A 15,746-nucleotide genomic window follows, 5' to 3' on the forward strand; every position below is an offset into this window, starting at 1 on the left:
TTGTTTGAAATCCAGAGGCACGGCGGGGTGTGTCTGGAGTTGGACACCACACTTTATCCGGGACGTTTATGTAAATTCCCTTTGTTTGGGCGGAAAGGGTACAAAAACCATCTTGATCTTGGATCGCACCCCCTTTGAAAATTTCCTGGATCCGCCCCTGAAATCTCGTGTAATATATATATATATGAGTCAAGAAGAAAGGGAGATAATATGTGTGTGTGTGTGTGTGTGTGTGTGTGTGTGTGTGTGTGTGTGTGTGTGTGTCCTTTCATTGACATCTTGAAAATTGAAATTTATCCAACTTTTCGAGAAAATTAAACATTCAACAGGTTTCCTAGGATTTTATTCTGGACCATTTCATCCATGGCATTTAGATCACATATTGTTTCCAGTTTTAAATCATTCGTTAGCAAGAGTTGATGAAAAATGGTGTCAGAGTCCTGTTATTAATCATGTAATAGCGATACATGTATCCTAGGTAGTAGACATGTTCATTTGATTTGTTATGAACACTATCGAAGACAATATATGTTTTTCTGCCAAAGAGACAGGGAGGGATTTTTTCCCAGACTCAGTAATTTCCATCAATTTGTCGAAGTTTCGGTATATGCCAACGATATACCTCCAATTCTCAAGAAAATTAAGCGATTCCTGTGACTAAAATGTTCCACAGCTTTCAGAAGATATTCTTTGCTTGACCATTTTACCCCTGACATTTAAATAACAATTATCATTTCAGGTTTTGAGCTGTTAGTGATTAAGTGATAATAAAAGTTTGTCCGAATCACGTCTATTACGCAAGACCCATATTCAAAGAACATCGACACTTCTCTCAACCTAATTACTTTTGCACTAAGTCATTGCCCTTCAAGAAATATAAGATACTGCAAGTATATACAGTACTATTTTCCCAAGTTATGGGCTTGTGATCCACCACAATTTGGCAAATTACATTCGTACGTTGCAATCTGAATTCTGATTGAATCCATGCGCGACTGTATGGTCTAATGAAATTTATCATCTCATTCAACACATAAAACAGATAATGGCAACAAAAATGTTCCATCGTGTGTACTTGTTGTTTTACGTCCCTTCGAGAATTTGTTACTCATACTGAGATGTCACCAGCTGTAGGTGAAGTCCCACAAAATAGTGCTCAGAGAAGTGAGGGTTCTTTATCGTACTAATGCCTGTAATGATAGTTCTAACTTTTTAAATGGCGATATGAAACGCAATCTCTCAAGGGATAATAAAGAAATGTGGTGGATCACAACCCATTGACTTGGGAAGCTGTACATAGAAGTACAAGATGAGCATGTTAAGACGATGTTAAATCATACAAAAACTTTTAGTATATATTAAAGGAAGCAAACTAAACGATCGGATTACACCCCTTCAGTATACGTTGGTGGCTGAGAAGTTGCCAGTCCAGTTTCATTCAATAGCAGGTAAATGGTCGAGAGGGTCCAACACATTGATGATTTACTGAATGAATATTTTGTGAACCATTAGAAAAATCATATGGTTCCAAGATAGTGGAAATAATCACCACACTTTATTCGGCCGATATTTCACTCAAACTTTGCAATAATGTTTTAAAATCTTTGTTATCGATATTCTGCAATGAATATCATCAGAATATATATTTAAATCGAAGGAAGAAATAACGTGTTCCGAGCTGAAATGTTGCGGTTACTACGCATTGCGGCTCACGGCAGGTGTGACCGGTCGACAGGGGATGCTTACTCTTCTTAGGCACATGATCCAACCTCTGGTATATCCAGGTGTCCATGTTTGCCCAAGTCTCTATTTTGTATTCCTTATAGCAGTTATGAGATTGATCACTGTTCGTTATCTTCACCTTTCATGATTCAATTATGATATAATCAATACATTTGTACTATCGCTATGTAAATTTAAACTTATACTTGCAACCAATCCAAGAATCATACAGGTGATACAAAGTATATAATTTATGCAGTTTGATTTTAGTACGGGTAGAGCTAGCTGCATAACTGCAGGTATCTGAGAAAATATTGGGACAGATCAGAGAGCTACAGATACACCTCTTATAAAAACCTTCGATTTATGGCGCACACAAAAATGCGCACGGTTGAGGCTTGATATCACTATATTCTTGCATCGCCGTTTCATAAATTTAATATATAAAAAATGTAACATATTTTCCTCTTACGTCCAAACACGCCTTCAAATATTCATTAAAGCCACATATGAACCGAAAGCTCACAGCTTTTAAGGATTTCGTACGTTGTCGTAGCCACATTGGGTAGCCAGTTAATTCGGATCCCGGTTCATTTCCATACCGTCACAATAACTTCTAGATGTGAACTAATATCCTCACAGATATCTTAGTAAAATATCTTAACTAATAAATCATCACAGTTCGGTCAAATGATAATTATTAAAATAGGTAAACTCACGATTACGCGGCCTTCATTAGTTTGTTGCGGTCATGCCACACGAGCGTCGAGGACCAAACTAGGCTTTCTAGCATTTTCAATAATCAAGACCTTATTTTACTTATAAATAAATTATATTTTTTAACTTTTATTAATTATTCGTGTTTATAATAAAGAAGACCGAATACATAACTTGTAATTAATATCAGGAATAGATACCAATTGTAACTGGGTTCGAATTGACGGGCTACCTAACATGGCTAAGTCAACAAATGATGAAATCATTTGAAGCTGTGAGTTTTCGGGTCGTATGGGGCTTTAATAAATATTTGAAGGCATGTTTGGACACAAGTATAGTAATACAACGATATGAGGCCTCAACTGTGCGCATTTTTGTGTGCGCCGTAAATCGAAGTTTATTTTTTTTTTATAAGGGGTGGATCGGTAGCTCTCTGATCTGTCCTAATATTTTCTAAGAGAGCTAAAGTTCTGCAGCTAGGGTAGAGCATACATGTATATTGTATCTGGTATAAATTAAGTCTGGTTGATAGGAATAATTTGATACTAAAATGATTTAGTTGATAAAATTGAAAATGATGTAAAACAGAACAGAATAAAGATTTGTTCGACGTATGATGGAACATAGGAAGAGGATGGTGTTTAGTCCGGTTTACAAGGTGTTGGGACATAGGGAGAGGAGCAGGCTTAGTCCAGTTTACAAGGTGTTGGAACATAGGAAGAGGAGGTGTTTAGTCCGGTTTACAAGGTGTTGGGACATCGGAAGAGGAGGGGTTTAGTCCGGTTTACAAGGTGTTGGAACATAGGAAGAGGAGGTGTTTAGTCCGGTTTACAAGGTGTTGGGACATCGGAAGAGGAGGGGTTTAGTCCGGTTTACAAGGTGTTGGGACATCGGAAGAGGAGGGGTTTAGTCCGGTTTACAAGGTGTTGGGACATCGGAAGAGGAGGGGTTTAGTCCGGTTTACAAGGTGTTGGGACATAGGAAAAGGGGGGTGTTTAGTCCGGTTTACAAGGTGTTGCGACACAGGAAGAGGTGAGGGTAGGCTCTAATCTCCCTTCATCTTCTGCCCCCTTTTCTTCACATGCTTTATGTCCACTTTTGGTATTTTGTTCTCCTTTATCCATTACGCCTCCAGATAGTAGAACAGTCATCTCCCAAATTGTAGAACAGGCGGCTTGTTCCGTTCTTATCCAGTCCGCCCCAGATTGTAGAACAGACGGCTTGCTCCGTTTTTTGGGGGTAAATGTGAAGGTATTCAAGCTGCTGTAGTTTTTGTGAGATGTGGTAGCAGAAGCTTTCAGGGGTTCTTGGATCCATTTCGAGCAATATAACGCGCTACATATAAGCAACCTCACCCTACCTTTTCTTAAATTCGACACGTGGATTTCCTTGTGTACAAAACATACTTTAATCACTGACTAAAGAGCTCAGCCTTGTGTTTCATTTCCTACTTGTGATATCCTGGATCAATTCATGTACCTTCTAAAACTGCAATTCAACTAAAGGAATTCAAAGGACGTAGAAGGGTTTCACGAGAGGACTGAACACTGGTATTCACGAGAGGACTGACCCCTGGTATTAGTTATTACGTGTGCAGTGTTTTCCTAAATTGCTGTATTTTCATTTGTTGCTTGGGGGATTTAAGACATGGGCAGGGATTTCATAAGTTCCAATTAACCGTACCTTATCATTCCTGAAAATAGTTAATTATTAACGGTTATTTTGAGATTAAATAGAACGCAAATTAAAATTAAATAAAACACAATATGCAATGGATGGACAATACATTGGTCTAGTGTTTATAGGTAAACGTTAAAATATATTTAGTTCCAATTGATCCACTGTCTCAAGCCGCCCAGAGTCCACTTCTCTCATCCCTACCCGAGATTATTTGATCACAGATAGTCTTAACTTAGTTCTTCAAAATTCATCAAAGAAGTGGGTTGTTTGTGAGTAGAATACGTTAAGAGTTATGAATAGCAAATATTTTGTCAAGCACTTATGGCGGTATGGTGTATAAAGTTGTTATCTACGATTAAATGTTTGATACCATCTTACGAGAAAATTACTCTCTCCATCCTCAAACATACTACGGTTGGATATCCAAAGGTCACTATAAGGTCAAGTTCCGACTAAGCTTTATTTACTCGCAATGGTTAAAAATACCAATGGGCTCCGATAAATTCTGTTATATATATATCTGTGTGTGTGTGTGTGTGTGTGTGTGAGAGTCGGTTTGCCCTCACAAAAGAACTTAATTTTTTGGTTTATACTGAGTCGGTTTGCCCTCACAAAAGAACTTAATTTTTTGGTTTATACTCTCATTGTGAAATATAAATATTTTGAACATTGAATCATTTTCTATTTATCATACACATAGTGTTTTACAGAATGTGATGAACTTAAAATATTCCCATAGTAATCAGAAAGTAATATAAAAAATAATCAGGATCACGAGAGTTTGAGAAGCAATCGATTTTAAAAATCAAATTACATGTAGTTGTAATCGGACATTTTCTTGATTACCGATTGCTTGAAAACGTAATCTATTACAGCTGATTACAGTAACGATTTCTCCAAGTCTAAACTGACAAGATTGTGAACTTCGCCGACAGATAGGGAAAAAGATCAAGACCAATTTTGGGCCTGGGATTGTATGGCTACATAATATAAACATACTGATATCAGTGAAATATGTCCAGAAAAGGAAGTGCACATCTACTGTGCCTGTAATCACAATGCAATGCAAACAATTGCAAGTATAGATAACACGTACTTGGAATTGGTGGCCCCAAAAGTACCTGCAACGTTTTTCTTGACAATTCTACCATCGTGTCTTATCGTACCATATAACGAGTGTAACTTGTTGCATCCTGTACGTAACTTACCGTATCATGCTTGTAATATAGCGTGTCCTGCGTGTAACTGACTGTATCCTGCGTGTAACGGACTGTATCCTGCGTGTAACTGACCGTATCCTGCTTGTAACTGACCGCATCCTGCGTGTAACATACCGTATCCTGCTTGTAACTGACCCTATCCTGCTTGTAACTTACCGCATCCTACTTGTAACTTACTGTATCCTTCTTGTAACTGACCGTATCCTGCTTGTAACTGACATCCTGCGTGTAACTGACCGTATCCTGCTTATAACTTAAGGTATCCTGCACGTACATGTAACTTACCGATCCTACGTGTATACAATGCGACTTACCAATCCTGCGTGCAACCTTCAGCATCTTTTGTGTAACGTACCTGTATGTAACTGACCGTATCCTGCGTGTAACTTTCTGTATCTTGCTTATAACTTACCTATCCTGCATGAAATTTACTGTATCCTGAATGTAACTTATCATATTCATCATATATATGTATATCCCTATCACATGTATATCGTGCATGTACCTTATTGTGTAACAATCGAAAGTTTCTTTATGTGATTCAGGTCTTTCCAAAACTTGTATATCATGTAATAAAATGAGGAGAAATTTTACACCCTGGCATCATGTACCCCAAGGGGTTATGGTATCAACAACCTAATATATAATACTTTCTATAATACAAGATGATGCTTTCATATTACTTTGACACATTTCTGAGATGATACTATATATTTCTGTTTAAAAACTTGAACCGTTCTAAGTACGCCTTGAGTTATGATAGAAAAACCCTAAAACATTTTTTTTACACTTCACGAACTTTTATGTAAACTATATATATAGCTTTCAAGATTTTTAAAACACTCCACTCTAAAGGAACATGATCATTTACTTGAACAAAACTTGCATCCCGTTTACCTATGGATAGTTTGTGCTAAGTTTGGTTAAAATTGTGAAAAGATGAAAATGACGGTTAAATGTTGATCATAAAAGCTCACTTAACCCACGGGTCCGATGAACTAATAACAGAATAGACCGTTACATTTTTGTTACTCATCTGACTCTATTGCTCAATCTGTAATTGGTACACAGAAAATAATAATAAAAAAACACGTCAGTTGCCGAAGAGATAAAATGTTTATTAAATTTTACACTGTACTTTGTACTTCCATACAAACATTCACAGTTTAAATACAACAAGCTTAATTATTGGACGAGTAAAGTACATCAAATGTACAGAGAAAACGATGGGTCCAATGAAGGGTAAAGGATCCTGAAGGGATGTCCAATGGTCAAAATCAAACAACTACATACCAATCTCAATAGTGAATTTTGATGACCTCCCTTAAAGATTCCATAAAAGGAGAAAATAATAGAAACTACCAGGGTCGTTCCATGGTCTGAATTGTCAGAAAATTCCCAAATTATTTTCTATTTCGTTCAGTGATAGCACCACTTTACTTCACATACAGTATGGTGCTTTATTTTATTCTTAGTTGGAGGTAGTAGGATCCATTAATAGCAAAAACAACTGCATGGAACAACCCCAGCAAAACCCCAAATCGCTCCCTGGATACGTTGGTAGTAAATAATATGAAGACTAAATAGTAATTGAAGGTTTCATAGCATCATAGTTCTTCGTTGATTATAATGTAAACAAAATAACCACAACACTTTTTGTTCAAACGGTGAAACACAAAATCAAAAAAAAAAAAAAATAACTCTCAAATCTTTCAACAGGGCAAATGAAGAAGAAAATGTGCAATATTAAACGTAACTTATTTTGAAACACACACACTGTAAACTAATCAGGTGCTTGAACTAAGAAAAGACAATGAATTAAAATTTTGAATTTTTCAACCACATAAACATGAAACTGAATGGCAGTATCTGATAAACACTCAGAATTAACACATAAAAAGACAGAACAAAATGAAACCGAACTAACTCTTATCTGAGACACGGAGTAACCTACGGGCTTTCAACAATAAATATAAATTAATAAAAATATTCTCATTCGAAAAATTGTATGGCACGACAGAATTCAGAACATTTGGATGTATATGCATAAATATGACGAAAAAATGATGCGCGCAATTTGGAGATCATCGTCTGCTAGTGTACCACGTGACAGAATCTTTCGAGATGTTCAGAAGAACAGCTCAAAATTCTTGCTTTTAAGTACATTTAAATCCAATCTGACTTATTTTCTTTGCATTTTAAGTGAACACATTAATGATAGGAAATAATATACTATTCCAAACATATTTCGAAAAATTTCATTTCATCATTACATTTCATGAAATTTAGCATTAACTTTAAGCAAGTATGGATTAACAAAAACCTCAGCGGGTTTACAAGAAACATATGCACCAAAACAAACCTATCAACAGTTCACAAAAATGAACTACATTAGCACTTTCTTATTTGCACCAAATCTTGCCAATACATAATCCAAACGCATGTTAAAAAGATACATCATAATTGATAAAATATTGTGTCAAATAAAAATAACATATCGTCAACTAACACCTAGATTTAAGAAGAACAAGTTTAAAAAGAAAAACTCATACCGTAGCTACTTTTAATAAAAAGAGTTCAAATATATTCACAGATAACTGATATGGCACACTTAGCTTATCTGAAAAGTGACAACAATATAAATGGTGAAAAAGCAGCACTTTTTTTTTACCAAGCAACATTCACAATTCAAAAACAAATATAAAATTGAATATTCGTATTGACTGTTTTTGCTTTCATTATGATACCAAAATACAACTGATAAAAAAATTTAAACAACATTTCAGAAACTTAAAAAAAATATCAATTTTGTTAACTTTACATGTTTAACTATTTGTATTTCCTTTTTAGACTGACGGTGCAGTTGTTCTCTACGTTTTAATATCAATTAAAACTGAAAAACAATATGGCAAAGTACTAACAAAAAGGATATCTTATGAAATAGCGCCTGATATTACATGTAAACAAATGGCGAAAAAACCAAACAAACACATATTGCAAGTCACGGCAATGTATTACTCTACATGCAAAACCTTGCTATGGCACAGTATGTTCATCCTTAAACTGGATGTAAGTTCAAAAGGAATGGGTAACCAAAACGACAAACACCAAATTAGGTACATACGTGTATATACATTCTCTCTTAACGAACATGATATCTAAGAAAAACGTTGGGTAATTATAATCATATGCTACACAAAAGCAAGTATTCTATAGCTGAAAATGCTATTCAAAATAACTATTTGTTCAAAGTGAAAAAATATGAACCTTAAAGTAATTTCAAAGGGTCACAAATATGAAAAAAATCTCCTAAAATCTAACATACTAAACATTATCTTCATCTAATTCCTAAAAGCAATGGCACAATATACATTAAATACGTTGAACCATATCTTGACTTCAAAGTACTGGCAGCCCTTGTACTAGAAAAAAAATCTACATACGTTTGAAATTTCAAAGCTGCCGGTAGTAATTTTTTTTTCATTAATTCCTTGTCCCTCAGACGGAAATCACTGAATTCAATGGCTGTAATGTTCAACGTTAGATTTAAATAATCCAATTCTGTTGGACAAAATAGGCACTGGGTATTATATACTAAGAATATAGCGAACATTGGTCAGATGGACTTGGGCACCAAATATTTGCTGCAATGTTAGTTTATTGCTGCCTCGATTTCATCCTCATTGCAGACTCCTGTACTCTCGTTTCTGTTTCTGTCGAAGACCAAACCATCATGAGCTATAAAATTTTAATCCTCTCATAAGATGTTTTCCTCTCCTACTGTGATCACAATAGTCAAACTGTTTGTATTTCCTTTCTCCGAGTTGAAAGCCCTTGGCAATAATTTGTTACAGTGTCAAATATGGCAGCCATTTCAAAACATAATAATGTGTTTTCAAACCGACTTCGAAAAAGTTTTGAAACTATAATCAATGTACCGATAAATTTGGTACCAATCGCCATTCAACAGTTACATGCCATTTTCGTAAACAACTAAACCGGGATTCTGTTTCCAAAAATATACATTCAAATGAAAATTAAATGCAGTTTAAAGTCACATGGAGGACTTCTTCCAATCAAAAATGTACTTCTACAAAATGTGTACCATTGCAATCCACAACCCATTTTCAGCATATGAATCTTACAACAAAAATATATTCTATCTGGATCAAAACAATATTAGAGGAAAGGAATACATACATACGAGGATAAAGAGAAAAGCATCCCATAGAGTAAAATTTATCATTATGAAGCACCAATAATTACCAATTAGATAGACGTAATTGTAGAATCCACACAAATATCATTAATCACCTCACGTGAAGTGATTATTTGTCTCTGATATCGAGTACCCTGCTTCACATGGTACACGAATTATGGCAACATTTTATGACTTACACCATATTATGGCCTTTGTATGAAAATGATCATCACCGGGACACATTTAGTGTACGTAAAAACCTTTGTCGAAGCCGAGTCGCATATGCAATATTGTTCACTCCTAATATTGCAAATTAAACAATCTTACATAGATATATATATAAAACATGATAAAAAAAACCAAGAGAGCGAGTATTGGATGCACAATTTCAATGTTTGTTTACCACACTTGGAGGCCAATACCGACGAATTCTTATTGAGCAACAGAATTCGATAGAATGAGAGAATTGGGCGAATCATGTATTCCTGACGTGGCAACGGAGTTTGAATTATCCGAGTCCATGTCCTGACGGCCCAAACCCTGCATCCCTGAGCCTTTTTCAACACATTTTCGCATGTGTTTTTCTAGGGTGCTCGCAACAGAGAAAGGCATGCCACAAAACTTGCACCTGTAGACATCTTTTCCGATTCTTCCGTGAGTCTTCATATGACGAGTAAGCTTACTTGATTGCGCGCATGCGTAATTACACAATTCGCACTTGTAGGGCTTTTCGCCAGTATGCGAACGCCGATGAACGGTCAGATTACTGCAATTTTTGAAGATCTTTCCACAATACTCGCAAGTATCGTTTCGTGTCCTGTCCCTTCTTGGGCTAGCGGTAGGTATGCCATTTGTATCCAAAGTAGAGTTGCTGGACGACGTAGGTTTGGAGATTCCGCCTTGTACGGTGAGCGACTTCAAGGCACTTTCATGATTCGGGCTATTGTAGCCATTGTGATTGGGATCTCTGGCCTCGTATCGAAAGTTGTTTAATGAAGGAACGATTGGGAAAAATTCATGTGGCTGCTGTCCATGGTATTGCCAAATAGGCGAAAATACATTCTCCATTCCGCTTACGTTATTAATCATAGGTCCGTCATTCGATTCGTTTTTATGTCCTTTGGATGTGTCTTGCTCAGAGGCGGATGATGGACGGCTACTTTTCTCTTTCGACTCTTCTTTTATTCCACTCATACTGTTCCCATTACTGAGTGAATCCTCCGGAGCATCATGTGGCGAAGATACTTCTTTTTTAATATTCAAATCCGTGTTTTCTTCAAGAGCTTTTATGAAGGCTTCGTTGTATACATGTACATTACGAAGTCCACTGGACTTCATAATATCTGACAACAAAGAGGTACCAGAAGTGACGTATGACTCCGCTAACTTTGTTTCTGCTCCAGTAGAAGATTGATAAGAATTTTGGAGTAGCTTAGCGGCCAACAAACCGCCTTTGCTGTCGCTGCTCTTTTTCTCATCGCCTGAACCTTCATTAATCTCGGGGGTTTCATCTTCCTCCATCTCTTCCATTTCTTCTTCTTCCTCCTCCTCTTCCTCCTCCTCTTCGTCGTCATCATCATCTTTGTCGTCATATTTTTTGTTTTCGGGTGTGCTGCTGCCAGAACCCATGCTGCCTTCGTTTGAAACATTAGACATTGGCGATTTCATATGAGTTTTCATATGACGTTTGAGCTTGCTTTGTTGGGTACATGCGTGTGGACATAAGCGACATTTGAAAGGCTTTTCTCCAGTGTGTGAACGGCGATGTACTATCAAATTGCTCTGAAATCGGAAAGATTTGCCACAAAACTCGCATGATTTCATTTTGTTTGGTGGGGTCAAGCTCCCGCTTCCATGTTCTTTTTTCGTATCTGTCGGTGTATTTGTAGAGGTTGTAAGTGGTGTGAATATATTACAAACAGATCTTGCCTGAGAAAAAGGAGGTGTTTGCCGGCGTACCGGAGAAGTTGGACCTCTTGCCAATTCTTTTAATCGCTCAGAGTAAAACGAATCTTCCATTCCTAATGAATTAGGCCTATTCTGTCTGTCATAAGGATTAGTTAAACTAGAAGGGAAACCCCTACTTGCTTCGAAGAGAGTGGGAGGAAACCCTAATATGTTTCTTTGATGTAAATGAAGGGCCTCACTAACTGGGATGGCAGGAAAATCTGTACCTGGTATTCTTGGGAAAAGAGGCCCCGGAGATAGAGATGGACGATCAAACGGTGGAAATCTAAAATTCAAAAAGGGATTCTGCGGCGATTGTCGATGGGCACCGTGTCCACTTTCCACGCTACCTGAACTTGGGGTCGAAGGTGCCCGATGAATTTCGTGAGGCAGCTGATGTGCTGAACTATCGCGATCTTTCGGTTCATGATCTTTACCATCCCTCTGACTACTAGGATTTCGAGGAGGATGCGGGGAATTTCTACTATTTGATGATCTTTCAGTCGAAGAGTTCTTAAGACGGGCTTGTTTTGGAGGTGTTGGACATGATGTATAATCTGAATATATTTTTATTCCATGGTCTCTCTGTACATGTCGGAGAAGGGCCCAAGCTGAATCAAACGTACCTCTACATTTTTCGCATAGGAAACTTGTAGGTTCTGTAAATTAAAAAAGAAAACAAGCATGTAATCGAACACTGAATGATTCAACCAATCGCAAATACTAGAAACTAGAATTATGTTTGGAAGTTATGAGTCCATCTAGAAAATATTGAATGCAAAGTATTCTTATCTACTCTTGAGCAAACTTTCGCATTGATTTTAAATGTCTGGTTAGTTTTATTCGTACAACATTCGAGCATGGCCATTTCACTTGTCGGGGCGAACAAAGACATATTTAAGAATGTCTAGTTTGCATAATGACGAAAAAACAGTTCCAATCACTGATTTTATCAAATAGCCTTTCCTACAAAGACGGCACAATGCCCTTCTACCGTAAAGGCGCGTTCAGGACACGGAATTCAGTGATGTATTCATCGTTTTAAATGTCCGTGGGATCTTTTATGATCAAGAGAATGATATAACAAACAAAGGAGCTGAAAAACATCACCTTTCGCGTTCTCCAAGATGACACTATTTAAATAAATGACAATTGGTTATTTGAACAACACGTGACGGGAATGACATAATGGCTGAAATCGCGAAAGCCGATACGGCGTATTGCACAATACAAGACCGACGAATACGAGGGTGAAAGCCTTGGTATAACCCCTTGGCATTGTGTAATCTATTTTTTCCTCAGCTGTCCGAGGATGAAGTATAAAATTTGCTTCAAAACAACAGTTACTGTGACACAACTAGTTTACATATCGCCAGCTGCTCCTGGGCAGTTTGCATCTCATTTCATACGAGCTTAAGAAGACTTTTTAAACCAAGGAAGTAAGATTATCGGGCTGTTTAAATATTCAATATATTTCGAAGATAACAATCATCATAACATATACCAATCACTGTAGTACATGTAAATGCTTCAAAATATGAATTCCAATGGATGATATGTAATTCATCTTTGAACAGTTTATAAATATATATATACATTTCGTTAGAATGCATTTATTTTAAGGTAGTCGTTATAAACTGTATAAGAAACATTAGATTTACTATCTTTAAATCGATATTCTGTAACATGTTGTGCTGGCGCAAACTCTGTAGCATGAAATTAGAATATTTAAATATAAAAATAAACATTCCCAAAGTGCCTATATCAGCTGAAAGATGGTGCATTTGATTTGGTTGGCTGCTTTTCACCTAACCGGAGAAATCGCTTCACTGACCACCATAGCAATCAATAATTTGTCTCCTAGCCTATGGAACGCCAAATCAACATATATTAAGTTATTCTCACGCGGTATCATATACTCAATCTATTAATGAAAAGTGGTGCTTGCTTTCAGATTGGTGTATATTAATTGATGGTAGTTGCAACAGATGTTTTATTTTCTATCTTCAAACAAACATTAACAAATTCTTGCTTACATATCTATAAATCATTTGAAGACAGCTAGGGTCAACTGAATTGAAATTTGACGGTTTTCAAACGAAAAGCACAGGTCTAAAACATCTGTACTTAGGACTGTCAATGCAGATAATAATAGTTAAAGACAATATATATCCGCACTAATGACAATAAATTAATTTTTCCTCGAGAAGTGGCGGGAAAATATAGGAAAAAGCGAACGAGAACACTCCGCAGGAGAATAAAAAAATCTATTTTTATATTTTGTATCAAGTTTTATATATAGAAGCATTGAATTTTTATCAAATGAAAGACCTATTTAAACTGCTTGACCAGGTATGGCAATGCATAGCAGTTGTTTAGGCTGGGCGGTACTAAGTATAGTTAGTTCCAGTGTTGACGTGTAAAATGTTTTGTGTGGCCTGTTTTTAATGTATTTGAAGATTGGTTCAATACAATCCCATAATAAAGTTTCAGTCGTCCAATTTGGATGTTGTGCAATCCGTCCATATATATTATTACTTGGAAATCTGGTGTCTTCATTAAGAATCTGTAAACCTGTTCGTACTCCCATGAAGTACATATATTTCATTCAATTTCGCTTAAATCTTTATATTAATTGTGTCTTTCTTCAATTAATTAACAAAAATTGTCATCAATTCCTATGTAATATGTACAAATGACAAAGTACTACTTTTAAAAATTCGTGCAAGCAATTGAGTACTATTGAGTAAATGTGGCTAGTATTTTTTTAATAAAACAAATCACTCCTCTTGAACATCATTAATGAGCCTATTGAATAAGTAGGATGTAAATGTAATTCATCAAATTGTTAAGCCTCCTTTGACTACTTGATCAACAATGAGCGCACTCAATTCATAATAGACGCTGTCCAAAACCAATTGAATGGTCAGCGCAAATGGTAATAATTATGTTTGCTCATCCATCAAGACTGCTCTGTCACTTGCGAAATCTACGCCAGCTTCACAGGCAAGGCCAGTAGTGAACTGGACGCTGGAGGTGTTATGTTAGAGAGCAGTGACAACAGAACTGTGCTCCGACCACGAGGAGAAAATAAAAGGATATCCGTCAATGACGATGTAAAATATAGTGTTATGGAGTCTCGTAACACGACCTTTCGACGTAAAATTAAAATCTCGATTACTGTCTGGTAATTCAATTTACATTCTTAAAAAGTACATTTTAAAAACAAATAGCACTCATTAGCCAATAAATGTGATTTAAAACTATCAAACGTAAGATTACATCTACAAGGCCATTTATCCATGCCTTCTTTTGTTCACTTCAATTTGAATTGTATTTGATGCTAAAAACATGTGTTTTCTTCATTGGTTATGGCGGCAATCTGGTCACTGGCGGCCAATGCCATACGATGAACCTTTCCTTACACCGCAAGGCTACGGGAGTAATAAACAGTCTTCTGGTGGATACATTAAAACGAGGGAAATGACCAAATACAAGTCTGTTCTAGCTACATGGGGGACGCTATGTGTGCTAGCCAGGGGAAGAGCAGGGCCGTTGAACTCGGTTGTTTTTTGGATGTATAATGACCTATAATAGTAAATCACTAACTTCTTTTTTATCCCGTGGAGCACAGACCGACTACGAGCTCCTTAACACAAATTAATGATGCAAGGTTGAAAACTCTTGAAGATAAAACGACAACTTCAACGACTACCTTAGTTATTATGTAATGATGATTACATAAAAAAAAGACATTCTGTTTATGGAGATATAATTAAATTGGACTCCGAAATTATTTTCATGCCTTAAAAACTTCAATGCGTACGAGTTATTTCCCTTAGATCGAAATTTAATTTAAATACTGAAAAGCTAATTTCCTTTTACCTCTGCACATTCAGCTTTATCAAACACATTATGTTTAATAATAGAAAACCTGAAACTCTCGCTAATGATAACATTAATACAGCAAAGGAGGAGAGCATCAACACTACTTGAACATTAGCCAATAAAGGGGTCAGTGACCTTATACCACACCAGAATCACCTTAGAAAAACACGCGTACTCAATAGGTCAGCAAAAATGGCCGTAATGACACATATATTCGTTCCAAAGGATATATATATATATATATATATATATATATATATATATATATATATATATATGAATGAATGATTTGAGACGAAATAGTAAAAGTCAATTAATAAACTTTTAAATTAATAGGTAACAATGAAATGTGCGTGTTTCAATCCTTTGGA

At 36.2% G+C, this 15,746-nt stretch overlaps 1 protein-coding gene across 2 annotated transcripts in view; it reads right to left on the reverse strand.

Moving 5' to 3' along the window:
* Positions 1-6,436: 6,436 nt before the first annotated feature.
* The window catches only part of LOC125649317 (B-cell lymphoma/leukemia 11A-like), a 37,916-nt gene continuing 28,606 nt past the window's right edge, over positions 6,437-15,746 (reverse strand). For both annotated transcript variants that reach the window (XM_048876760.2, XM_048876761.2), the window contains exon 3: positions 6,437-12,146. In XM_048876760.2, the coding sequence (XP_048732717.1) occupies positions 9,973-12,146 (2,174 nt within the window). In that variant the 3' untranslated portion in view covers positions 6,437-9,972. The remainder of the gene's footprint in view (positions 12,147-15,746) is intronic.

Source organism: Ostrea edulis, chromosome 5 (genome assembly GCF_947568905.1).
Source record: "Ostrea edulis chromosome 5, xbOstEdul1.1, whole genome shotgun sequence".
In the NCBI taxonomy this organism is placed as follows: Eukaryota; Metazoa; Mollusca; class Bivalvia; order Ostreida; family Ostreidae; genus Ostrea; species Ostrea edulis.